The sequence below is a fragment of the Manacus candei genome, unplaced genomic scaffold (genome assembly GCF_025592945.1).
Source record: "Manacus candei isolate 608988 ecotype Guabito, Panama unplaced genomic scaffold, ASM2559294v1 h1tg000067l, whole genome shotgun sequence".
In the NCBI taxonomy this organism is placed as follows: Eukaryota; Metazoa; Chordata; class Aves; order Passeriformes; family Pipridae; genus Manacus; species Manacus candei.
Window position 1 is genome coordinate 15,109,077 of NW_026138115.1, and position 27,576 is coordinate 15,136,652.

Here is a 27,576-nt window from a genome sequence, read left to right on the forward strand (position 1 = left end):
CTATAAAGCTGGGCAAAAACGAAATGTTTCTCCAGAGGCCATGTAAAGACTGAGAAGTGAGATTTTTGAATGTAGCCACCAAGGGAATTTCTGGTATCTTTACACAATTTACTGAAAGAGTGAATTCTGTAAGCTGTGATTTAGAAGTGCTCCTGGTTTAAGGGAGCGGTGCCACGATCTGGACAAAAAGCAATTGGTAGGTTTTTGGTAAGATGGTTATCAGCTGCAAGGCTAAAACACTGCATAGGAAGCACAGTTGAGAAGGGATTATTTCAAGAACCCAGAATGAACTCCCACAGGAAGCAATAAACACCTTAAAAGTAATTTTCTTTTCCAAACACACTTTGAGCTTGTTTTTACTAACAAATACAGTATATGCATAGGGAACTAGAACAACAAACTGCATTTGACAGTGAGTTCTTGCTTATTGAAGTCTGGGAGAGTGCTCACATGCAACAACTACAATAAACACCACAATAAACATATTTATTGACTTGTCAAAGTTAGAAATTTATAGTAGTAGCATGGAGTAGCTTACAATGCTCAGCTGAGATAATTAAATAACATTATTACTTTTTGATAACATGATCCAGATTATGCATATTTTTCTTGCGATACTTTTAAGGAATAGATCAACTGCATTTCTTGTATAAATGTTATGAAAAACAATCTAGCTGGGGAAAAAGTATTGTGTTTAGTGCAAAATCAACATTCGACACTGAAAAATGGTGCAAAAAACACTGCTGAAAAATTTACAGTAAGCCAGTAATTCTTACAATTTCACAGTTTGTTAAGAAATTCACGAAAAGTGTTTGCTTTTTGCTTTTTGTGTGTGTTAAGCCTCATTTTGAAGGCATATTATTACTTCACCTGTAGCAGTGCTGTTTCCAGAGAGGATGTTTCTAGAGGCAGAGACTTACATCTATAAAAAAAATTTTGTTACCTTCTCTCAGTTCCTCTATGCACTCTCCAGAGCTATCATTACTGGCAAAAAGTAATTATATAATGAGATTCTTTGAACTACTAAACTGCCCCTGCCTAATGGAATAGGCATTGGAATGGAATTGTTAAAAACTGTATTTTAAATATGTGCTTATAAAACAGTTAAAAGGTGTTTTGTGAGTATGATTTGGGTTCTTCCCAAACATAACAGTCAATGCAGTTACAAACAAAGGTGCAGAAAAAATTAAAGTTCTACAGTTTGAAACTGTGACTGTGTAGACAAGCAATTTTCTCTTAAGAGAAAAGCTAAATTACTGCATCAGAAACTTGAAGCTATCTTTAAGTACATCTTTCGACCACCAAACAAAGACTGCACAAATCTAAGGACTTTGGTTAAAATAAAAGGGTAAGAACTAGAAGAAGTAGTTCTCTAGCACTAAGGCTGTTTGTCTGTGGCCCTAAAAGGTAGTTCCGTCCTTTTCAATTTTGTTAAATAAAGATATTCTGGCTTTGAGAAGAACATATTCCCGAATATCTCAGATTTGACCTTTTCTTGAAACTATTGCCCTATTTACTGTATCAGAAACTTACATATAAGAACTTGAAAATGCCATGCTTTTCAGCCATCTCTGTCATATACCATAGTTAATACTGCATTTAAAATTTAATAATGTAAAACTGACCCCCACCAAAAATATATCAGGTTTTAAGGTTTATTTCTGAAATGCTGATATACACCGTATTAATTACACATTTTTTAAAAGTTATCATATTAGTGAAACGGGTTTAAGTTTTAATATAATGACAAAATTAAAGATATGAAGATATCTGAATGTGGTAACAATTCTGTTGTCACACTGCCATCCAGGTGTTTCAGTCTTATTTCTGGCCAAGCTGGGACAGCTAAACATGAAGAGACAGAAAATCATTAGGTTGCTAATCTTATTCTTTCAAACTAATATCCAGTTCATACAGTAAATATTTCTGTCCTATAAGCTTTGTTTGTCTCTGACAACCAAAAGTATGCTGTTAATAGAATATTTAATGCATACCCTCAGAGGAGAGGATCTGAGCTTCAAATCTTCAGATTTGAATAAATCTCAGAGGTACACAGTCAAGACAACAAAAATGTTAATTAAGCTGAATGAGGAGTTAAAAGCTGTTAAGTACCATTTGTCTCCTTCAAGTGCAACAAAAATTAATTTAATTCTTTAAAATGTAGTTTTGAATAACAACTTATTCTCATCTTAGTAGGACATAAAACCATAGGTGGTGACAGCTACTGAAGGGCTGCTATTTGCTGACTACCATGAATAATTTTTATTTTGTATTTATAATGGAATGAGGCATAGAGAAGTAATGGTGATGATGATGTTTAAAACCACTAAAATACAGATTTTAGTATAGGTATGGACAACAAGCTTACACTAGGCCAGCATTTATATACATACACACATCTTCTAACTGTTGCAAGAACAGCCTGGAAAGACATGTTATTTGTGAATGTATCAAGAACTAACCCAATTTTTTTCACTAGCATTTCTAAAAAGGCAATTATGAACTTGTTCTCCTGCATTACCTGTGAACTCACATTCACAACACAGTCTTCAAAAGATAATGAAAAATAACGGCTTCAAGCCCCCACTTCAAGCAAACAAAAATGATTAACAAGAATATGTATTAATCCTTCACAAATTAGTTTTTTTTGGTAAAAATCCAGGGAGAGATGTAGAGTTATATAATTCAATACACAGTTAAAGAAGTAATAAATATTACAGAGGTTATCAAAGTTATCTACCTGTTTTATAAACTGTGTAGCATTAAAAAGTTCGCTGCAGCCATACAGGACATGTTTGCCTTGTTTACCCTAAAAAAGAAAAATCCATAAGAAATAAAGTGTTTAACAGAGAGCAAAAGTGGCTTAAACTAATTATATACTAAAAGAAACCAGTAAAATCTTGATGACGTTGAAGTCTTACACTTTTGGCTGGAAAACGAATAGTTGCTCCACTGCAGGAAAAAACCTGTAAATAAACTGAAGTGGAAAATAAAGGACCAGAGGCAGAAAGTGGAAAAATGGGACATCTTATACATTTAAACTCACTAGAATGCAAAGCTCTCCGATGTATCTGTGAATGGTTTCAGGAAGCTAACAACCTTACTTGAGTAAAGCCTTACTCCCCAGAATAACTGGGCGATTCGCTAAGAATAGTGCCAACATATTTACTGTTTCTTTTGGGTTAAAGCCTGAAAACTTCCACCTGTAGTTTATTTCCATATGATGATGATATTAAAACAGTACTTTTTTTTTTAGAGGAATTCTGAAACAAAATGTTAAGTTCCCTCAGATGCATAATAAACTTAGTTTGCAGTTTAACAGTATTCGCTAGATATAGTAATGCTACCAAAGTGCAATGTTAGCATTTGGGAAGTGAAAATTAGTTTAAGTTATACATAGTTTCAGACTGAGTTTACTTCCAGTGTTGGGTTAATAATTCCCTGAGTCTTCAGAGTTCTAGCACAGGCTTGAGAAATCTGTTTCACTGATAAATTATTTTGCCTTTTCCCATATTAGTTAGGTAAAATTTACCTATTAAAGAGCAAAATAGGAATCATTGACAAAATGATTGTTTCACATAAACTGCTAATTGTGCCATTTCAGCAGAAAGTACCAGAAGCAGATTTAAACAGTCCTTAGCTGGTGGGGATGCCTACTGGGGAGATGGTAATCCTGGTTCAAGTTCTCATCTTTATTGAGTGTTTTGTAGTAATAAGCTATTCTTGTTGCTGAGCAGGATCTTGAGCTTTCATCTTCAGATGTTTCAGGCCATTCTTTCAAATCTTGATATCTGTGTTCTAAACCAGTATTTTGACAGATTCCCCTTTCCATACTGTGATTGAGAACATTTGCTTCTGCCTTGTACTAAAATTTTAAACTATACAAATAACTGTGAAATGAGACTGTTGCCTTTCAGGCAGCTCTAAGAAACATGAAGGTACACTTCCAGTTTGCCACACTCTAAAAGTGTAATTTTAAATATGTGTATGTAATTCATGTTCATTTCTTAGTTTATTCAAACAAAGAGCTATATCTGCAAATAATGACTGGAGCCAAGTTGAAACTGCTTTATATCTAAAAAACCCTCAAACTTCAGTACTCTTCAAAGTCCAGTATTTCTTAATGACTGAAAAACTATGATTGATTTAAATTTCTTGTGATTGGAACAGATTAACAAGTAGTACTTTTCTAACCATCTGCAAAAGGAAATGAAAGGATATGCTACATTCTTTTGTACAAAACAGTATGCTAGCCTTCCCTTGGAGGCTTCCTATGGATTGCAATTCTGGTGACATGGTTTCAGCATGTTGAACTGATCTTGGCCAATATATTTATTTTAAGGCACAATCTGCCTTAATGACACTATAAATATTTGCTTTTTGATATTGTGAGATAGTCCATTCTAGCACTGAACTGCAAATAATTGGATTTGAGTGTTCCTCTTAATTCTTGTACAAAAAAACCCTCAGAATGTCAAAGCTGAATGAACATTGCTTCCTGTTTTAGAAAGTTTTAAAATATTTTCTCTGTGCTTTCAGATGCAAACTGGCAAAACAGATAGTGCTTAGAAAAATAAAGCAGTGAATAAAATCTCTGTGGTATCTGCTTGCAAGAACATGTTGATTTTCTCAAGCAAGGGTTGTTGATTTTTCTCTTTTTTTTAATCTGGAGGAAGACTGATTGAATATGAGAATAATTAATAAACTACATACATCTGTTGAAACTATAGAGGCTGGAAGTGTACCATATGGAAAAGCAAATTTTATTGGATAAGCCTGTAAGAGTCACCTGGGAGAGGCACCCAAGTCTCTAGGTGGTGGTAGAATTAAGGTTTTCATTAATCTTGTCTTCTGAAGAGCAAATGGCTAAGTGGAATAAAGGTGAAGGAGTCTTTCCCCTTGGGAGGTCACCTCCCACTGCTCATGTACACCATCTGATCGGAGAAACGTACAGCACCCTTCAGCTGTGACAACTGTTCACAGGTTCCAGGAGAAGAAAAAGTATGTTCAGCCTCTGACTCTCCATAAGATCTAACATTACCATTCATGTAGTTTTCAGTTCCTTCGGTACTCTCCCTCTGTTTATCAAATGACTTCCTGTTTGCCCTCTTATTTCTCAGAAACTACAGTTTCCTGTCACTTTGTATGAAGTGCCGAGTGCTTAACTTGTCATCTTACAAATGCCCTGTATATACACGTACACAGCAAACCTCAGTTCTGTCAGTGTGCAGCTATAATCAGTGAAGTGTAGTAGCCTCTAGGGAATTCAGAGATTTTTTTTTTAGTAGGAAGTAACAAATATACACCACAAATACACATGTTGCCGGGTATCTTTTTGAATTCGTATGGTACTGAAGTGGCTTTGGGTAAACTAAGGAGCAAGCTAAATGTTTGACAGTGCACTCTGCTACAGGCAGATGCCTCACTGAATTAGTTATCAAGGATGGTGATAAGTCTAAATGACTTTAATTTCCATTCCTCTTCTATCCTTTCCCCTATCCAGACCATCTTTGTTCCAAAATGGCTGCCTGTTAGAGGGGAAAACTCAGCACACGTGTTCTGACTTTTCATTCTTCATGATTTACCTGGACATAAAGCCCTCATGTGCTTGTTTTTTGGAAGAAGTGTTTTTCAGTGACTAATGCTCCATATTTATTCTTTTGTGTGAAAAGCCTCAATCCAGTCTACCACAGGACAGGACAATTGTACCATGAATAAGGTTAGGATCAGAAAAAAAGAATGGCATGCTGCTGCTCTTAAATAATTTTTTACCTTCTTCAAAATTTTACTAAGATTCCTTTTGTATTTTTTTTATTCCTGGAAAGTGCTGGGATACCATCCCCACTCCCAGGAACTGTAATGATTTAGTTACTTTTCTCCATCCACTGATTTTGTGTTCTGCTAGACTGGTCATCTGGAACCAGAGAAATTAGACCTGTTACACAGTTGGTTACGTATTTTCTTCTTTGTGCCTATGTTTTCTTTGTGCATATCTTATGATTTCTACACAGAAGTAAATGATGCAGTGTAACAAGAATGAGCTTCCATTAACTCACGAGTGAAAACTTTTAAATGTGGGTAAGTAATAAGCACTTAGATACTGATGCTAATCTGATATTTGCTTTGACAGATAGCATAGTATTTACATAGGTTTTTGAAACCCTTTACACTCAAGTAAGATTGTCATAAAATAAGATACTGTAATCTGCAGGTTGTATTTTGAACTGACTCTACATTCCTAAGCTGCATATAAAAAAGCATTGTGGTATCTCTTTTGTAATATTTATGAAAACTAAAGAATTCTGAGCAGTTCCTTACTTTCAAGGTTACGATACGCTACAGCTGCTTTATTTAAGAACAGCAAATGAAAACTAGTAACAAGACTCTAAAACAGTAAGAACAGCCAAACTGACAGCATTTAATGTATCAGTACAGAAGAGAGGTTAATTCACTTAGCTATATCTGCTACAGTTTTCAACCATGCTGGTGTGTATGAAGACAAGATAAAGAAGAATGCATATTATTTACTCAATTCCAAAGTGCAACAGAGCAAAATAGCAGAAACAGGTCTTTCTTGGTCTGAATTAGTAATCCACAATTTCTACTGATTTCTTATGTACCTTTTTCCCAGACTCTGTATAGAACAAGGATTTTAAGGCTAATTTCATAGACTTGATCTTCCAAATGCTAAATATTACAGAAAACCTGCTATGACTGGTTTCTATCAGTAAGTTATATACTACAACCAAAGAAGTACACATACCTTTATGTAGTCAATAAGATTTTGATATTCAATATAGTTGCCTCCTCCGACTACAAACACTATGGCCTAAAAGGCAACACACACATTATCAGAGTATGCAATGAAATTCTCATAATTTCAGTAGCAAAATAGCAAATCATTAAATCCAAAACAGAAATAATCACAATTTTCTATTAAGAAGTACTTGATACAGACATGGTTTCAACACATTACTTTTTTTGTGCTTTCCCTTCCCACTTACTACTGGTAATAATCTACAATATTACAGGTAAAGGCCATCAGTATTTTCTGGGCTACGCTTAAAAGAGAACAATTAATGACGAGACAAAGGAGACTTAATAGTTGTATTGTTATTACTGACATTTTTGCTATGACCATCTGTTAGCCATATATAAGATACCACATGGTATTTCTTTTGTTCTGGAAGATAATTAGAACATTTCAGGAGAAATCTGAGACTTTTGTATGTCTTTGCCAAGGCAAAGATTTTGCTTATGAACCTTGGTAGTCAGGTCAGGTAAGTAAGACTTCTACTATTTGCAAATATTTATGTTGAAAAATACTGAAAGTTACAAGCATTTGTATGAAATGACAACATTAATTATTTTGCTTCTTTCCTTTAATTGCAGAGACTATTTAAAATAGTCATGTACATCAGTGGTCAAGACTGCTGTTTAAGGCTGGACAGAGGATTAAATCTAGAGAACATTCTCAAGATTTGGTATAAAAATGGGGTTTTAAATTACTCAGTACCCAATTAGGATATTAGTAAGTCCTTGTATTACCTTCAGAAGAATTTGCTAGATTTTTTTTCTCCAGTATTAGTTCATGCTTACACAGTTCTTTGAAGATGAAAAGCCTTCTTCAGAATAACAGCTAATTATAATTAATACTAGATATAATTAGTTTTAAGTGCTTTTTTTGCAAACAAGGCCTCTCATTTTCTTAATCATGATTATCAAAAATGACTGGTACTTCAGGATGTATTTATTTTTAACACATTGAAAAAATAATTCCTATGTGACTTACCTCCTGGAATGGATTTTTATTTCTTGGAACTGAGCTATAAAAAAAACCACACAAAAACATACAGTTCATATTTTATTAGACATGAATATAAATATGCAAAATAAGTAATATACACATCATGTTTATGAAATACTATATAATATTAGACAAAAGTATAAAATAGAACAATAATTGCCTTTGTGCATTCATCCTCCAAGTGTTTTATTTAAATTATTTGTTACAGAAAATAATTCATTCTACAGGACTGAATACATGAGTAAATAGGAGTCTTACTTCATCATTTTTAAGGTTGCTGTTTGAATCATAAGCTTTATGACAACAACTCTTCCAGAGTTTAAAAGCTCTAACTATGGTGCTGTTACCTAGGAGCAAATACCATGAGTAAAAAATGTCACCAGCATTAGCACAGTTCATGGCACTTACAAATCCTGCCTACTGGAATCTTAACCAGGTAAGCCAGTCAGTTTGCAGTGGCTGGATATAGCTTCAATCCTGCCTATTGGAATCTTAACCAGGTAAGCCAGTCAGTTTGCAGTGGCTGGATATAGCTTCAATCCTGCCTATTGGAATCTTAACCAGGTAAGCCAGTCAGTTTACAGTGGCTGGATATAGCTTCAAAATCTCAAAAACTACTCTAGGCAGGAGGTATGTGGGATCAGAATTATTTTGGGAGGAAAAGGTAAGTTACAGTTTGGTGGTACAGACTCTTCCTCTCCATTTGAATTCACAGGCAGGTAGCACGGACAGTGGGAGAAACCTTGCACCTTCAGGAGGAAGGGGAAAGCGAAGAAAAGGCTATGAAGGGTCAGTCTGCCCTCCTGCCCTTTGCTCACACACTACCACTACCTTCCTATCTGTAGCCCCAGGCAGTCAAATACATCTTATGTTCTAACACGGATTAAAAGCATTACATTTTCCCCTTCAGCTTACCTTTTCTCTTATTCCAAGAAGTTTTCTCTGAGAGACCAACAAAAATTGACTCTACACAGATTCCAGTGTACCAGAAAAACAGGTTTTAAAAGGGAATGGCTATGTCTAATATGTTGCTTTGTCCATCATGAATATTGCAGACTCCCCATAAGCAGAAGTGTTACCCCAATGCTCTCTTTTGAATATCATATAGCAAATCCACATACATTTTGTGTCATCCTTTCAGAGGACGAGGCCTGTTTATATTTGACATAGGCTTTACACAGGATATAAAGGTACTCTTTAGCTAAGACTGAATTACAGGAATGCAGTTCCTACTCTATTTAAAACATAATAGATAGCAATGCCAATATTTTTTAAAATAGTACTAGATTAGAAAATAAAATTAGTCACTTTTTAATATTGTCCCATTAATTATATTATTTGATTTCACTATTTTAAACAAGTAATACTTTGTCATGCCAGCTAACCTATGTTTTTTATCATCTACATAAATATTTGAAGGGAGAATTAGACAAACCCCTATATGGCTATATTAAGAGTTTTGTTGTCATGATCAAATATGATTTAAGGAATATAACTTAAGTTTATGCACAAAACCCAAAAAAAACCTCAAACCAGAAATTAAAAGCTTTTCCCTGCGATGACTATTACAGCTACAGAGAATGGCACGTTTATGAACTGCTGTAAATGCTTATTTTTACAATGTTTAGAGTAACATAAGAGCAATACGGAGTGGGTAAAAAAGCATATGTACATGAGAAAAACTCTTTGGCTTTAGTGAAACAAATCTTTGCACTTTTGCACAAAATCCACCAGAAATGCTACAAAAGCATTACAAAACAACGAAAGTTAAAATTAAAATACAAAATACTAGCGATTTTCTTCTCTGACACTTTCAAAATCTGCTTATCTTTGAAACTACATAATCTGCAATACTTTTCAATAAAACTTACATATTATCTGAAATTTGTTTTTTACTTTCCATGTTTCAAGAACAGATGAAGCAAGTAAATAAAACCAAGTCTGGACCTATTTTATCCACATTTGTCCCCTAATAAACTCCTGCAACTAAATGAGCTGATGATTGTTTTCCCACAGGTTTGACGAAAATTATTTTTAGAAGGTATATTAAAATAAAGTATCTTTGTTTCTAGGATGTTAAATTAGGTGTGACTATCAGCCAGTTATTGATCAAAGATACAAAGCGAAAGATAAAAATTTATAAACTTCTAGTGTAATTCCTCTTCCTCTCTTTTACTGGTAAAATAAACTATATCCAAATCTCCCTTCATATGCACATAAACATAAAATGTGCACCTACCCACACAAAAGCAAATGCAGTCAACTTTTAGCGGGTTGTTTTTCAAACAGTGGAAAACCACAAAGTTTCAGAGAAACCAAGCAGTACAACTATGAATAACTCTAACATTTATTATTGCTAAATACTAGTACAAATTCCCATGACTGAACTGATGTACATGTTAGCAGCATGTTCAGTCACTGGAACAAAGATTTTTTTTTTGCAGTGTTACAAGATATATCTGGTTGATCCAAGTTCCCATTGTGAATTCCTTCAACACCAACTGTCTTGACTTAGAATCAATGACTAAAATTAATTACTTGTAGTCAGCAAGTAAAATAAAACCAGATTTCTTAAGTTAGCCTTTTCACAGAGTACAAGGAAAGAAGCAAAACTCATAGTAAACTCACCTGTCACTGCCTCGTAGCATCTTGGGGTCAAAATACCGGTAGTCATCTGTCTCCTATTAAAAAGTATGTTTTTATCTCAAAAGTTTGGCATTTTTTAGCTTGTATCTATTATGTTAAACACAGTTCAAACCAACATAATTTCCCATCACATAATTCAAAATTAATTGTGGTGTCCACTAATATTTATAAAGTTTGGACATAACTGAACCAATACAGAATAAACAGCAGTGAGAAGCTGTAAGGGTACTATTAAGCTTTTTATTTCTGGTTCATCTAAAATTGACTATCACACACTTTCCAAAAAATACACTGGTTGCATAATAAATCCCAAGAGAAAGGCAGTATGCAGAAAGAAAAAGTACGGTGTTATCAGCTTTATAGGAACACCACACGGTTAGTTATAAATGCTAAAATTTTCCAGCTTACAGAGATTTGCTATTGTTTTAACATTATAAAACAAAACACTTCTGTGGCAATGAATGCTAAATACAAGACAGATCAAAATCTGCTACTGTTATGTAACTTATCCTTCTCATTTCATGATTTATGACTACTATTAAACCAAAATTAAGCTCTTGAAGAAGAAATGTGTTCCACAAGCATTTGAAAAGTCTGACTGTCTAAACTATACAAAAAAATTTTTTCTTCACACAAAACATTGAGGTACTTCCAATATTTTTATTGGCAACAAGTAGGATTTTTACCAATTATAATGGTTGAAAAACAAAACTTCTTAGTAACTCCTTTTGACAACTACTTGGCTTTCTGCTGTTTCTACACTACATTTTCATCCAGGTACTCTGTGGATAAACTGTATGCACGACTACAATTGAGTTCACCTGGGTGCATACATGGAAAGACCTCTCTTTTGATGATTCTGTACTACAGAAAAAATACTTCTTGAGTAGCAGACAGATTATCTGGGGAATTTATTAGAGTCAAAGTATAACTACCTCTAATACTAAAAAATATTTAATATACATGTGGTTACACACACAGAAAATAAATCTATTTTATATTAAGAACTTTTATGTAGTTATATAAAATAACTCTCTTATCCTGAAGTTTGGCTTTAAAAAAATTAATTTAGATCTAATTTCACACTGAACCTCTGTAAAATGCTTTTATATGCTCCACCGGCAATTTCAACTACATTTGTAGTCTGCCAGCATTCATGATTTTGGCAGCTTTGTACATAAAGGTGATATAGTGACTTTGAAGTAATGAGAGAGCTGGGAATGGACAGAGATTGATAAACTAAAACTGAGAGGTATTTGAGAAACATTTACCTGGGATAAAGAACTGCACTTTCTCTGCTTGTTAGAATGAATTACAGATTAATGCCAGAACTAAAAATGAGAGTTAATACACATATTACAAACATTTATTCCTGAATGTATTACTCCTGTGTTTTTTCACTGTCAGCCTGTATAAGTAGACACATGAAAAGTGGCTAAGAAATCTAAATGTTATAAATTAGTTTATTTTTTGTTGTTGTTTAAATACACCATTCCTGTTGAAACCAGTTCTGAGGGTACAGAGAAAAGAAACTCTATTTGATTTTATTTGCTTTAAGAAACAGCTAGCTTGCCAACAAAAACAACTGTATAGCTGTTTCCTTACACACAACTGAATTGTGTGAATTGTGACTTCCTGAAACAATTCAAGAAGAAAATGCATACTTTTGCATACTTAATTGTCAAGATTTCAAATTAAAATGGAAAAAATCCCATGGAAATGTCATTAACTCTCAGTATGTATTTGTTTTTCTGCAGAATCTAAGATGACTAATTTGGATTAAGGAAACCCTCTATTTTTAGAATTTTATTTTGTAATGCATGAAAGGTAATCCTACAATATATCCCAAATCTGAAAGATACCATATACACTAAAAGGGATGGTATTAACCAAAATACAGTTTCATTAATATATATCACAAATAAGATCTATCTACCTCTTAAGTCAATACAAATGTACATTCTGTATTCACTGAAGCTAAACCCCTTTGTGAAGCTTTACTTATCAAAGATTGTCCTAACTCAATAATCAAATTATTTTGTAGAAGATACTTAAAAGAACCTCCATAATTCTATAGTAAATGAGGATCATTTTCATACCTATGGGTTAAAATTCGTGTATACTTGACAATAAGATTTTTTTTGTTTTGTTTTAGGAAGATTTAAGGTTTTAATCGATCTATTAAGGGACACCAAAACAAAGCAAGTATGTTAGTAGATTTATGAACAGAACATTCCTTTGTGAAAACATTATCTTAAAAGCAATTCCTTAAAAACCTGCTTTGACCAACAAATATTATTATTTTAAAAACCCCCAAGTAACGGATTACTTTAAGGTCATGAAGGAATGCTTCTGAATAAGTATTTCAAGAAAAAATGTAACTATAGTTAATCTACACAAATTAAAAAAATTACAAGATGGTATTATTGCCCGTAAGAACTGTTCTAGCTGTTCCTGCTTCTGAAAAACTTGGAAAGCACAGGTATAGACCTGTGTCCTTGCTGGTAAGCTTGTCCTTGTGAGACAAAAGAAATAGCAGGGACAAGTAGCTCACAAAGTGATTTACAGACAACCTTACAGAGTTTTGCATAGGGTATCATTCTAAATAGGTTTAAGATTTCAACTGACAATATTTGTGAATATTTGTGGTACAAGTTGTACATTTTATATATTTACTTTATTGTTGCAGTTCATATCTAGAAATTAATTTAAATTATTTATGTTCATTGTAATAATTGTTTGACTTCTCAATAATCTGCTCTAATCTTGCATTACAACTTTTATTCATACACTGATCACTGTGGTTAATAAGATTTAATGAACCATAACAGAGATTTTTTTCTGTGTTGTAAAAATATTAAATCACGAGGGCTTTTTTTCCCCTGCCTTTGTATTTTGCCTGCAGTGCAATAGTTTTCTATTCTGGGGAACAGAAAAAGACTCCAAATATCAGAAGATAAACACAGAAGCCGCCACAATGGTGTATATCTACGCATTGACTTTTTCCAGATACAATTTCACTTCTGTTGGTGGTACAGCAAATCTAAATATATTCCACAATGACTCTCTGGCTTGCTTCTGTTAGCTGAAATTTACTCCAAAACTTGCTGTCAATTTTCTTGCAGGTTGCGAAAATCATTTTTTAGGGCTTGCCTGTTCTCCTATGACTTGAAAAGTAGTTCTCCCTGTTTCAGGCCATGAATATCAAAACATGACATGCCAGTGGAATGTGAAGCTGCTGACTGACAGACTGGCTCAATGACTGCTTTTTTCAGTCAGAAGATCAATATTTTTTCCGAATTATCAAAGTGGTGCTGGCTGTTTTCTACTAAGTAAAATGTGGCAATATCAACTCAGAACCCCCACCCTATATGACTTGTAAATTTTTCCAAATCAACTCCTAAACTTGTAGCCTAAGGAAGCTAGTGTTTATTTTGAAAAAAATTGTTTTGTTTTACACCTACTTGTAAGTTTTCTGTAGTTTTAATTTCAGCTTTCTGTGGTAAGTGTTCTGGGTGACATCTACTGGTTGACTAGCTAAAATTAGCTCTGTACATGTTTTGCAACTCTTGCAAATAGGAACAACAATCCACTAACACTGAAAAAAGTGTCAATTCCTTTGTTTGTTAAGAGAAAGCAAATTATCACTTAAGAATCATGACACATATCATCAATGAAGTACAGTTTAAGAGAATAAAGGATTACTTGCATGTTGATAATTTTCATATTTTACAATTATTTTTCTCCCTTTATATATAGTTAATAGCTGAAGGTGAAAGTGGACTAAGAATGTTTTGAATCTACTAACAAGTGTGAGATATTATAATTATACAATTATAATATATATAATACATATAAATATATAATATATAAATATAATGTCTGATGCGGATGTCATTAAATGAGGAAGATTGATATGATGTGGCAAACATATTAAAGCTTTCTAAATACTTTTAACAGGTGATTTTTTCAGGACAAGTATGTGAACAGGTTGGTCATATGTAAGAGTTTTGCAGGAACTAAATACACGGCAAGAAAAATGACTGCACTGATTATATACTAGGCATAACCAGACACAGGGCTATTTTTAGATGTAAATTCTAGCAAATGCCTTGACTATCTAGCTAACACGTAAGCATTTCAGAAGTTTGTAATACATAAATTTCAAATAATCTGAGTAAATTTTCACAGAAACAAGCCAAAAAGAGGACTTTTCCCGACAACAACTATCTCTGCTTGCAAACAGAATGACTGAATCAGTAGTAAAATATTTTCCTCTATATAGCACAGTTTAAAGATGTGGGAAATGAAATTTTCTCTAATATGCCTCTTTGTAACTACTTTACTTATGAAATTGTGCTCTTTTAAAAAAAAATCACCTTGATGCAAAGAAAACTTCAACCCACAGCTTAACACAGAAATTTAGGAGCAACAGAAGCTCAGTACAGCAGAAGAGTAATAGAAGCTCAGACCAGGAAAAACCTCAAAAATACTAGTTCCAATGAGACACAATAAATTGTCATTGTTTAGAAACAATTTAAATAAAAAAAGTCTTAGTAAATAGTTATGAAAATGGTTCTATTCTTGAAATACAGATGATTGGATTTAACTGCATTATCATGAAAAAAATTAGCCCCGTTATATTATATATCCCAGCCTCAAGATTTCATTTGTTCCACCTCTCTCCGTATGAATGCAGTTGTACTCACAGGGTTTGACTTCATCTCCATGAGATTGTCCAAAATGCGTGTGACTGGCAGATTCTGTAAAACATAATGTGAAGTTAATGGAATGCTGAAATGCTTACTAAGAACTATTTGCAGGTACACTATTATTTATGGAAGAGTTTACAGAGCATTTGAAATACTAATTTCAACATTTTCCCTCTTATATTTTGTAAAGGTTAAGCATATTTATCATCACCTAAATTACTCTTCTGTACAGAAAATGCAAACATCTGAGGTGCATCTAGCCAGAGGATGAACGTAAAGTACAAAAAGAGTGTGAAGATGGGAACAGAACTGTATTTAGGTATAAGCAACATATGCAGACGTGATCACACATGAACTTTTATTAAAAAAATTCTTTGCAGTTAAAGGAAAGAATTTTAAAGCTGAAGATGATAATTAAGGGTGTGATTCTAAGCAAAAACTAATGTTGTCAAAGAAATGGGTAAAAAAAGCAACCCTGGCAACAAATGTTTGGATGAACTGCAAAGGAATAAACTGAGGCGAGATTCAAGACCACTGTTCCGTATTTAAGATGGGAAATTTTAGCTTGGACAAAAGATCTAAGTATTAAACAGTCAAACTATTTCAGTTACAATAAACTGAGGGTGAGTTTACATAGCAACAGAATTGGAAATGTGTCTTGTTGACAGAATATATCAAAAGGACATTCCAAAGGACGATCTACACAGTACCCTGAAAAATGCTTAGTAAAAAACGAATGTAAATCCCCAAATGACTGAAGGAGAAATAAAGTTAACTTTAATAAAAATACCACAGACTTACATTAGGCTTAAAATATGAGAAGAACAGCATTTTATTTGGCTAAGCTAAAATACTCAGAGAAGGAATTAAAAGCCAGAAAAGGCATATCCTGAAAACACTGGCAAATTGACTTCTTTCTCACTCAGAACTCAAAACAATGCAAGCCATATTGTCAAGAATAATACTAACTCTTTAAAGCCACACATTTAAAGAAGTGACAAAATGTTAAATAAAAGAACAGGAAGTCTCCTTTAGAATATAATTATCTTCTATTATTACAAGTAAGAGTTCATCTGAACAGTTCTCTATAAAATATAACTTCCAAGCAAGCTGCATATTTAAAAGTTTCCTCAACCATTTTTGGTGGTATACTACTGATTTGTAACTTGTAATGCAACTTATCATATCTAGTCACAGTTAAATTCCTGCACAATTAGCTTCATTGAATAACCTACAAAAGCAAGATCCCATTTTTACAAGATAGTTGATACCTTTCATGCGTAAATTATATGTTTAACAGGGTAAATAAACAAACAATGGCAATGATAAGATTAAGTAAGTCAAAAAGATAAATGTTTAATTAAGATTTCATTTTAATTAGTTCTGATATGATGTATTTCTAAACTAAATTCTGATTTTTCAACTAAGAATTTGATGATCTTTTTCTTAGAAATATTGATGTCAAAATATTACAGAATGAAGATTATAAACTAAATATTGATTTATTGGCATCTGATGAAAGTACATATTGGAGAAAATAATGTGTCTTCTACAGGGAAGCACTTCTGCGAACCACAATTCAAAATTTCAGCTGCAAGTTATACAACCAGTTTCTTTTTTGTTGTTGTTTGTTTTCTTTTGGGGGGTGTACATTGACATTTGCATGCAAATTATCCTCAGAAATATTTTATAAAGCTTAGTAAATATTTGAAGGTGGCCATGTCATTATAAACACACTTTGATTTTCATGCACATTACAAGATTATGGTTGCTGTACATTACTTATGTGGGAAAACTAGAAAGGCTTGAACTGTAACTGAACAGAGAATTTACACTTTTCAGCCTTTCAATCATTCTGGAATAGATTCACTTAATACATACTGTTTTAAGTAAAGACACAGATTTTTTGTTTATGTTTATGTGGAATACTATTTTGAGTATTCCACAGCTACTCTTCTTATAATGCTGAAATCAGTCTTAATTGCACATACTGGAATCTAATTCCTTACAAAGAGGGATTCAAAGAAAATGTGAACATTATTTGTTACTTATGTAAAAACAGGAAATTCCAAAGTGATAGATCTATCCAGAGATTTATGTTTACTTTTTTATGTACAATGGATTTTATTAATATGATAGAGGTACTGAAATCTGTTTTCCCAAATATTCACAATACTCATGTAACAGACTTTTTAATTGTTTTTTTAAACTTACTTGTTGCTTCAGTACCAAATTCTTCACTCCTTCCATTACAAACTGTGATCCTGTATTCATAACACGTGAAAACAGACTGAAAAAAACAAAATAAAGATGATGTGTAAGACCTTTTTTATATTTTTATTCTTAAGCTTTATACTGACATCCAATTTCCATTAATGTTGATGGGACTTAAGTACCAAGTAATTCAATTTTTCATAAAACATATTCTTCATACCACACAGCAAGCAAATGTATGGGAATACATCTATAATCGGGCAGTTAGATCCTTGCCTATCAAGAGGAGTCTTGAGCTCTAGTCTTTAACCCACTGAATAGTTTATTTTACAACTTCAGCAAGCATTTGAGTGTTCAAGTGAGTGTTCTAATCACAGTTAACAGAGTCCTAATCAGAGTTAGCAGAGATGCTGAGCACCTCCAACAATTTTTCCAAGTGAAACAGCACCGGAATTCACTCCAACCATACTGCGCCATGGATTCCTTATGACAGTGACAGCACACTCCTGAAAGTAAAGTTGGTATGAGGATTCAAATCCTCTCAAGCATGGAAAGACTCAAGTCCTATACCCTGGATGGGATATATGTACCCTTAGCACAAATAACTATGCCTTTTGACAAGCAGACAGACACCCTGTCCATGACACTGTAATGAAAGAGCGGTGTGTTCTTGCATCCCTGACAGTCCAAGACCAAGAGAGAACTGATTTTGAATATACAGAGCTGTTCTTATCTTCTGCCATTGACTATGTAAGGGTTAAAATGATGGACGTCACAGATCCAGTTCCTGGTGCTGAATTCTATTCCTGTGAGAGTGAATTTAATGTATAAGTGAAGATAGCACAATATTAAGATACTTTGTGGATTTAGTCACAGATCCATTTACTTTCCTCTATGTGTTTCCTATGCACTGTTAAGGGGAGATGAGTGCTTGTAATTGTCTGTAACTTAAAACTTTTACAAATAGAGAGATACTTTGTTCTGAGCCATGTATAGTACTAATCACACTTTCAGTACTACTAAAATAACCTAAAAGAACTCAAAGGCTTACAGAAGATTAATCAAAAGCATACCCCAATGGTTTAGGCGTTGTGTTTCCATAGCTGGTTGGAGCTGAAGCCATCTTAGTGAAAGCCCTGTGAAAGCAGTGATAGAAATCAAATATTTATCTCATGGCACATAGGGCTGTAGAATGTTCCCCCCTAGTCATCTGAAAGTGAAAAAACTTCTGCATCTCAAACTCTTTTGGGAAGTAATTATTTATTATATGCATCCCTCTTGTCTACAAATACAATAGGAATTAGATTTGATACTTAAAAAACAAAGACTTTATTTTGCTACCATGTAAAACTAGAAAAACTGATAGGCAGCATCACTTTTTGGTATGAACAAAAAAACCTTTGGAGTTTGAATTAGCACAACTTTTCATTTAATTCAGTAAGTTGTTTCTGTCCTGGATCATTAAGGGCACTACTATGTGTCATTGTTCAATAGTGTTCTGGCATTACTGGAGGTTAGTTTTAAAATAACATTTGCATGTAGTACCATAACAGTAAAAAATTACACCAGAATGAATGTTTAAGGACAATTTATGATGTATGAGAAGTAACACAACTCTTGAATACAATGCTGGGTTCTGCAAAATGACCCACTAGCCTCATATAGGATAAAAAAAAAAAATACTTACTTCCATTGTTTTATGTAGCTCAAAGGAGCGAGATTACAACCTGCATCCATCAATGCTTTTTTATACTGCTCCAAATCAATCTGCAATTATGAAGTGGAGAATTACATGAGGTTGAAGGTACTCTAATATCTGTATCTAAATATTAAGCAAGCAGTGCAAAGTTATAGCATTAACCAAAGTAAGTTAAAAACTAATTATGAGTCTTAATTCTATTTCCTACAAAGTATGAAAATATAACTTAAAATAAAATTTGCCAACAGCAGCTCTTATTAAATCCTGTGCACTTTCAGATATGGAAACAGTCTTTATATCAGCATTTTTAAAAAATCCCTGACAGAATGTTGGTTTCTGTAGAATGTCACAACAGCAGATACTAAATGAAGAGGAGCTAATATACATTTATAAGAACACTGTCTATTTGCCTAACCAAACATTTTTTCCATCACATAATATTTCTACAGTGCAAGAAGATTTTTCCTTGAAATTAATAATCTTAAATTCAAAAGAAATATTAAGAAATTGTTTCCTGAATTATTCAGATATTGGTACAAGATGTATTTCTCCTTTATTCATCTGCTAGTCAACTGACTCAATTATTCTTTAATGTACAAAGATAGAGTGAAAAGAGTCATATTGCTTTATCTACTTCTATTGAGTAGTGGAGCAGAATAATACAGCATGCTAAGATGAGTCTTGCAGTAACTGATCTAAATATTCCTTCTTACTAGCCATTCATATCCTTTGAAATGGTGGTTAAAGCTTTGTGAGCAGACTTCTTTGTAACATTACAAAATTTATTTAAAGTTTTAATATTTCCTGGGCATTTCATACTTCTCTTTAAAAAGAAGCAGAAATATCTACTTACTGCTGAAACAATACAAAAAATCCTGTGTGGTAGAATCTGGTTTTAGAAGCTGTAAAGAACATACAAACCTCTGAAGGTGCCTGAGTTGAGCTTATGTAATAGATGAGAAATAATCGCATTTTATCTTCCGGGGTTCCTGCTGCAGTAAAAAATATAATAAAAAACTTCAATTATAACTATGCTGCTACATTAATTGCTCTTCAGTAATCATATATATATACATGCAGACCTTTAGTTATGACCATAACTGTTATGACCATAACTGTTATATCTATAACCAGGGGCCTGTTCAATGTATAAAACTGGTAGAATGACATACAGTAACATTATTACAAGTTGGGTTAGATATACTATTCTTTCTGAAAGTTTTACACTTTTCCCTTTTGCTTGTAGTGAGTATTATTCTTCAAATAACTTAATAAATAAGTTATGCAGTGGAATTATTACTTGTTTCATGTGGAGAGTGCAAGCATTAGCTAGGAGTAGGTCCATGAAAAAGTAGACTAAAGAAAAATCATAAAAGTAAAAGCCACAGCACATTTGTTTACGTCTACGACTTGTTTACACAGCTCTATGGTTGACTGTACTGAAATACTTGAGATTCACAAAAGCACTTATATGAACTTTTGGTCAGGAAAAAAGCGCCTGAATTTCCAACTTCTCTTCAGAAAGGATTTCACCTCCTGAATCATATGTCACACTGTCTGTTGGAGAAAAACACTTCCTATTCTTAGGAAGCATTATTAATATGACAATCAAAATTTACCTCTCCAACCAAAATGATGACGTGGCCATGACTTGAACTATAACCTACTACAGCAGATTTTGAACACCATCTTCTATTTTGTCTATAAGAGAATCACTGTTAATAAAGACTATAGTTTCAAATGAAGATTTCAGAAGTACAACTTCTCAAAACAAACATTTCAAATTAAAATTCATTAAAAAACCTGATATCTTTAGTACAATATAAGAATGCAGTTTCTTGTACTCATGGTTAAGAAAATAGACTTTTTTTCTGTTTTGTTTTTGTTATTTTTTCTTTTTCTGTTTTGTTTGTTTGTTTTGGGTGTTTTTCTCCTGCTATGGAATGTGGATCATGTTAGCAGGAGATCATCTAATCTAATCTGCAACATTTGTTTGTAAGTGAGCATATATTTAGTTTGGCAGAAGTTAAGAGTAAGTGCCGTTAAAATGAACATTTATGACTTGGTACAATCTTCTCTGGAAAGTAGGTTTCACTAACCTTTACCAAATACCAGTAAGTCAGAAGATCAAGAACTGAAGAAACTTTGTATTTATCTAAACCAAAAGCCAGCTTTCAAGGTAGACATCCACCTGGAATTCACTTAAACATTCTAAATATACAGTGTAACTGACTCTGGTTTCTGTATTTGACTTGGAAACTTGGATTCTAGCATGCCCCTTTATGGCTCGTTTCAGTACTTTGCTCATCACTAAGTTTCAGTTTCAACTGGATTAGGCTGGCATGTAATAGCATTTCCTCTCCAGGCCTGTCTGCAGTGCCTACAATGCTCCTAGAAAGTTTGTGCTCACAGAAGTGTAAGTGGTCTCACTCACATATGAGTCTAAGTGATATTTTGTCTTACTAAATAATAATAATAATAATAATAAATGTGACTGTATTGTGTATACTTTACTAAATTGTAGGAAAAACACTTTGCTTGGAAGAAGTACTTTACTCTTGACATACTACTGATGTAATCATAGTAAACAGCCTAAAGACTCAGGTCAGCTGCCTGTAAAATATTCACTACCTTTTTTCTAGGCTGTAGTCTGTGACAGCACAGAGAGCCAAATGGCTAAACAGTCTGAAGAAACTTAACTTAGCAAATGTAGAACAGACCAATTGTATTTTCCACTCAAAAACCAGCAGGCAGCCTTTAGGGCTACTGACTAACTAGCAGTACTAGCTAACTACTAGCAAAGAAAAGCCAGTAGCTCCCATTTTGTCACTCCATGATACAGTAATACCCACTGAACTGGGAGGCAACTAATAGCCCTGAGTGGTAGATTAGTCCATGAAGCTGTTAAGTGATCACAGCTCAGTACTTTTGTGAAGAGCTCTGCAGATATCACAGTCCACAAGACAAGTATCCCCATAGATAATGCAAACAAATAGTTCACTGCTAGGAGCACTGGAAGACGTGATATATTATTCCTTCAAAATGTTTTGAGTTGGTATTTCTCAGTGAATCACACAGCAGGAGTCTGGACAGTTTTACAAGAAGCACGCCCAGGAATAATCACTATGATTTAACTTAAATCCCTTTGTTATATGAACTTATCTTAAAACTAGGCAATGCACATAAAATGCTAACATACTACCATGAAAACCTGAATACTTAGCTTACGAACTAAAACTCGAGCTTGTAAATCTAATCTTTCTCTTGCATAAAACCCAGGAATCTTGCTAATGGGAATGTTGAGATGATACATCAGTCTTGGAAAACAATTTGCTTTATACTGCAATCTAAAAAGGCATAGAAAATGTGGATTCAGGTAAAAAGTAACTGATCCAGTAGGACATACAGACAAGCATAAAAATTTCTGTTTTCATATCTAAGTTTATGCAAACGTAAAAGCTGAGTCAAAATAGTACATGAAAAGTTAATTCTTAACATTGAAAAGGACTAGTTTGTATTGTTGCTTAATAAAAGTACAGATTATACATTTTCTTATTAACTTCATATTAAAAATTAATGTATGTACTGAATTACAGATTGATGTTTGACATTAAATTTTCTGAAAATTTTTTAGTTTCTAGACTTGATCCGAGATCTGTAAATTTTTAGCTCAAGACTTCTACCAATCTTCTACTGCCTTTGATTATATAGCACAGACACTACTAAAAGACTTTTGTAAAAAGTCAGCAGGATGTATATATACTCTTTATATAAATATGCATCATTATACAAACTCCAAGCCAACATTAAGTCCAGTAGGTAGCTAAAAGACTACACACATAAGCATGCAGTAACAAAACATTTTCTAAAGAGTATACTGGGAAAAGAACAGGAACCTTGGGTCTCTAAGTACGTGGGATTTGCCAATATACTTTGCCAATATGCAGACAGGTCAGTGATTACAATTTAAGTTTTACGATCTTGCTCTGCAGGTTATTTGTTCCACCCAACTGGTATCCGATCGTACTGAAATCCATCACAGGGTTATGACATACCTCAGGTTGTGAGAGATTGAATGCGAGTTGATGCTATGATACTACAAAAAGCTGAGAACTCATTTGGATCTCAACCTTTCACAGAAAGACCCTTAATGACTCCTGCTAATCGAGAATCTGAGTAACCTCAGTGTACAATGCTCTGTTATGTATGAACCACATCTGAAAGAGAAGCTGGGATGCATTGCTCTTAGACAATGAAAACAGACAGGCCATAGCTGGGTCAATGCATGCAAAGCTTCAGCTGAGTCTCAGTGAACTGGCCAATTTACATCTAGCTCCCCTTCTCTCCACCTTCTCCCTTTTATCTTTTTCCTCACACAAGCAAGAGCTACCTACATTGCAGCCCCTTGATCTAACCAAATTCTATGAAATGCCATTTTTCATTCTGTTTCTGAGGTATATATACATTACAAAACATGCAGTAGGATTTATAAGGATCAGTACTCTTCAGACAACAGAATTCCATGCTATACTAACAAATACTGGAAAAGCACAAAAATTAAAATATCTTGACTTTCAGAAACAAGGAGCTGGGAAAGGATTTTACTGGAGCTGCAAATGTTGCTAATATTTTGGATATTACTCAACTGAAATCCTAAACTCTCTAGACTGCTGCTGAAGATCAATCAGAAGCTGTTTTCTTTACAAGTCTTGCACAGGTTGCACATAAGCTCTCTACCGACCTTGAAGTCCAAGCAGGTACAGATTTATTGTGTATACAAAGTTCAGATTTGAAGTACTCACCATCTGGGTCAGAAATCATGTCCAGAAGAGATTTATCCAGAGTAGATTTGCTCATTATTTTTTCCTCATATTCAAAATACACATCCAGCTTTCGACTCTGTTTAGGAGTAAGTGTTAGGGTTAACATCTCAACACAAAGAATATTTATTTCCTCTTTAAAAGGGTATGTAGCAAGACTCTTTTTAAAATTTTATTTTTAAATAAAGTATCAGTAAAAATAACTAATCCTTGCATTATAATATGCTTCTATTAACTCTCAGGATGTTGATGTATATGTAATTATCATACTAAAAGTGAAAATGCAAGTTAAGAAAGGGATGTCCAACGTGAATGAAAAAATAATGGTCAGTGACTATTATGTCAGATTTATGTTGAACCTCCAGTCTCTCAGTCAAGGAGACAATTATTCAATGCAGGTAAGTGGGGGAAATTCCTTTATACATTAAGGTATCATCCCAGAGAAAAGTTGGCAATTGCCAACTTGGGCTGGTAATGAAATACTACCTCGGATCAAAGACTTAGAATAGTTCATTCACAACGAAGATAGATAGGTTTAATATTAGATTATCTTCCTAACACTGCAAAACAAGTCTGTCGTTATACATGACATATAGATGTTGAGAAAATTCTCTTTTAGGGAGGATGGCACAGGGACTACACAAAATTATGGAGGCAAAAGCTTTCTGGAATATATCACATGGCCATGCAACTACTGACTGCATTGCAGCACATCTGCACAAACAAGCTTAGCACTTCTTGATCATGGATTTACAATCTAAAAGTAGAAAAATGCAATCCAAAACTTATTTTAAAAAGTTCCATTACAATGCAAATCATTATGTGTGTCTGAACATTAACATGTAGCATCAAAATAAATGTTACAACTACTCAGCTTACAAAACCTTAATATCTGGTAACTAACTAAATCCTGGTGTTTGGACATATTCAGCTATGTACTGGCTCGAAAAGGAAACTGTCAGAATAGATCTCCATCTTAATGCTTTGGAAGTGTTTCAGCTCCACAGCATACCCATTGGGAGACTGAAATGATACTGCCAGAGTGAGGCAAGAGTCACCCGTGCGTTTCTTGGGTTAAGTGATTCAGGGAATTTTGCCTGATAATGCCAAAGCATGCAAAACTGCTATGGGACCTTCTACCCACTGCAGCAGTTGTTGTAACAACAGCAACATAAAAACTTTAGAAGTCTGGTTTTCACATGTTTCTGAATTTATTTAGAATTATTCCTGAGATCACAAATAAGAAAATGGAATTTCAAAAACTTATTTCCCCACCGTTCAAAAAAAAGGTACTTCTCTAACCTAAGGATATTAAGATATTGTAAAGACCTGGAGTGGATAAATAAAAGAATATTTTTACATTGAAAGCATTTGGCAATCAGCTTATGATGCAGGTGATACAACACTTCCATTTCTCAGTCACTATTTACTGAACTCCTTGAAAAGCAATTACTTGCAAAACAGCATCTTAATTTAAACCTTTTGTGGAAGCTTGTAATTACAGCTTATAAAGTAAATTACCTTGAAGAGTGCTCAAAAAATGACCCTTTGCTACTTTTAGGGGCAGAAGAATGTCTTCTTTTGATTGTCATAGTGACTGTAACTACATAGAAGGTGCATGAAGTGAAAAAAAAGAGACAGAGCTTCTTCTTGAGCTTATGTTAGAAGAGTAGTTAGCCAAAGTTAATGTGATTATCAGTGGTTATGTTACACTAGTTTAAAGTCTGAATAGAACTGAACTACCAGCCTTTTTCCAAGTCCTAAATTCAGATGCAATTTGTTATCTGGCACATCAGACATGTTCTGAGACTTCAATTCTACAGTATCTTGGAGACTATCTGCATTATAGTTTCCCATAATCTCTCTAGAGACATAAAACAATTGCAAAGAAACTACAATTTTTCTAGTCTTTCCATTACATTTAGTTACTTTTTGTGTTTTAACTACATTTGTATCTCCTTACGTGAAGCCAAATTTAATGGTTTTAAGTTTAAATTATTTTTCCCAGACAAAAGGTATCCAATAAACAAGAGATTGTCTTGAAATGTGGAAACTTAATCTTATTAAGATAAATATATTAATGTTGAATTTGGTCATGCCCATATTATCTTAGCTGGTGATCTGTTTAAGACAAATTTATTTAGATGGCATGTAAAAATGTCCAACATAAAAAGATTCACTACTTCTCTGTATTTGTTTACAGATCAACTTTTAAAGAAAATTATGTAATTCAAACATGAATTACTTTGAATTGTAAGAACAGATTCACAATTGTTAACTTACTTGGAGCACAAGCTAGGTAAAATTCTTCTCAGTCACGTGCAACTTTATGACTGTTTGACTAAGACTACTGAAAAAACCAGATTAACAGCAGCAAAGAAACGTGAATTTAGCACTTTTTGGAGAAAAAAAACCCAAACAAACTGAAAATCCTAAAACGTCCACATTTTTTTTCTATCCACTTCCTATTCTTTTTTTCTATCCACAATAGGGACATCAGAGATAAGCAGCATTATACAATTTTTGAGACTCTTTTTGATGCAATGAACAAGAGACGGATCATTACGATATGTCTAATCAGCTGCTTCTTCACTAGATAACTAATGAAAGTTACTAGCAAAGGTGCTAATTAGGGCAGTATTTTTTTATACTGGTTTTTAGGAATTAGATGGACACCTAATCAAATTTTATATGGAATACTGAATAGCCTTGAACACTACTAGTTACCTTTTGATAGATATCCCAGACATGCCACACCAACCAGACAGTTACTTCTTGAAGAGCCAACTTGTCTAGGAAGTACTGGTAAGATGCAGATGTCTCATTTAATTTAAGTAAATGCAATTTTGCTCACTCAATGGCAAACTCACAGACATGCCAAGAGGAAAAGCTGGGGATTAGGAGTTAAACAACCCTGTAGATTCAATAAAAAAACACAGCAAAGGAGAGGTTTTTATGGGTGCCAAACTGGCAAACAAGGTGAAGAAAATAAATAAAAATAAAAAATAATAAAATAAGGATCCATTTACATTTACAGTTATTCCTTTTCTGCCTCCTGCTCTTGATTTCTTACTATGACATCTTTTCCATACCAATCTCATTCAAGAGACCTTTCTGGCCACCATTTCAGGGACAGGATCTGTATTGCAGTTAAAGTGCCACACTTTACCTTGCTTTTTTTAAAATATATTTGTGAAAGTTTTCAACTTATCATCTTTAGAAACAGGCTGTTTGTAAGCCAAAACATATTTTAGGGAAAATTACTGAAGTACATGGGAAAGTCTACTTGAGTGCTGTACTCCAAAATGAACATAAAATTCCTTCTTTTTTAAGCAAAGAAGTGGAAGCAGGACTCAATGAAATATCTTAGAGTGTCATTTTTGTAAGGACTTGTTGGAAGCTCTCCTATCCTTTTTACAGTACAAAAGTTCTTAACTTTAGGGACAAAGAGAGAGAACATGCAGAAGAAGAGAGAAGAAATTAAGAAACTACTTGAGGAATTTCTCAAAGATGCTGACTGAAAACAACCAGAAATAACTGCCCCCAGAACGAGTGAGGCTGGTCAGGTAATTATAGTGTGTTCCTATCAAGAGGAAGGGAAACTCTGGAAGAAGGCTGGAAGTGGCAGTCATAGCCAATTCCCTTTCAACTGAACTGCAGAGAATGATGATGGAAAGG

General features: G+C 33.7%; 1 protein-coding gene across 3 annotated transcripts in view; it reads right to left on the reverse strand.

Annotated features, from left to right (window-relative positions):
- Positions 1 to 1,643: 1,643 nt before the first annotated feature.
- SCFD1 (sec1 family domain containing 1) overlaps positions 1,644 to 27,576 on the reverse strand; it is a 52,512-nt gene continuing 26,579 nt past the window's right edge. For 2 of the 3 annotated variants that reach the window (XM_051806265.1, XM_051806267.1), the window contains exons 15-25: positions 23,881 to 23,977; positions 20,000 to 20,070; positions 19,067 to 19,146; positions 18,453 to 18,515; positions 17,380 to 17,455; positions 15,163 to 15,216; positions 10,436 to 10,488; positions 7,793 to 7,826; positions 6,764 to 6,829; positions 2,741 to 2,809; positions 1,644 to 1,845 (exon numbers count right to left, since the gene is read on the reverse strand). In XM_051806265.1, coding sequence (XP_051662225.1) covers positions 1,822 to 1,845; positions 2,741 to 2,809; positions 6,764 to 6,829; positions 7,793 to 7,826; positions 10,436 to 10,488; positions 15,163 to 15,216; positions 17,380 to 17,455; positions 18,453 to 18,515; positions 19,067 to 19,146; positions 20,000 to 20,070; positions 23,881 to 23,977 — 687 coding nt within the window. In that variant the 3' untranslated portion in view covers positions 1,644 to 1,821. The remainder of the gene's footprint in view (positions 1,846 to 2,740; positions 2,810 to 6,763; positions 6,830 to 7,792; positions 7,827 to 10,435; positions 10,489 to 15,162; positions 15,217 to 17,379; positions 17,456 to 18,452; positions 18,516 to 19,066; positions 19,147 to 19,999; positions 20,071 to 23,880; positions 23,978 to 27,576) is intronic. The other variant, XM_051806266.1, reaches the window with a different exon arrangement.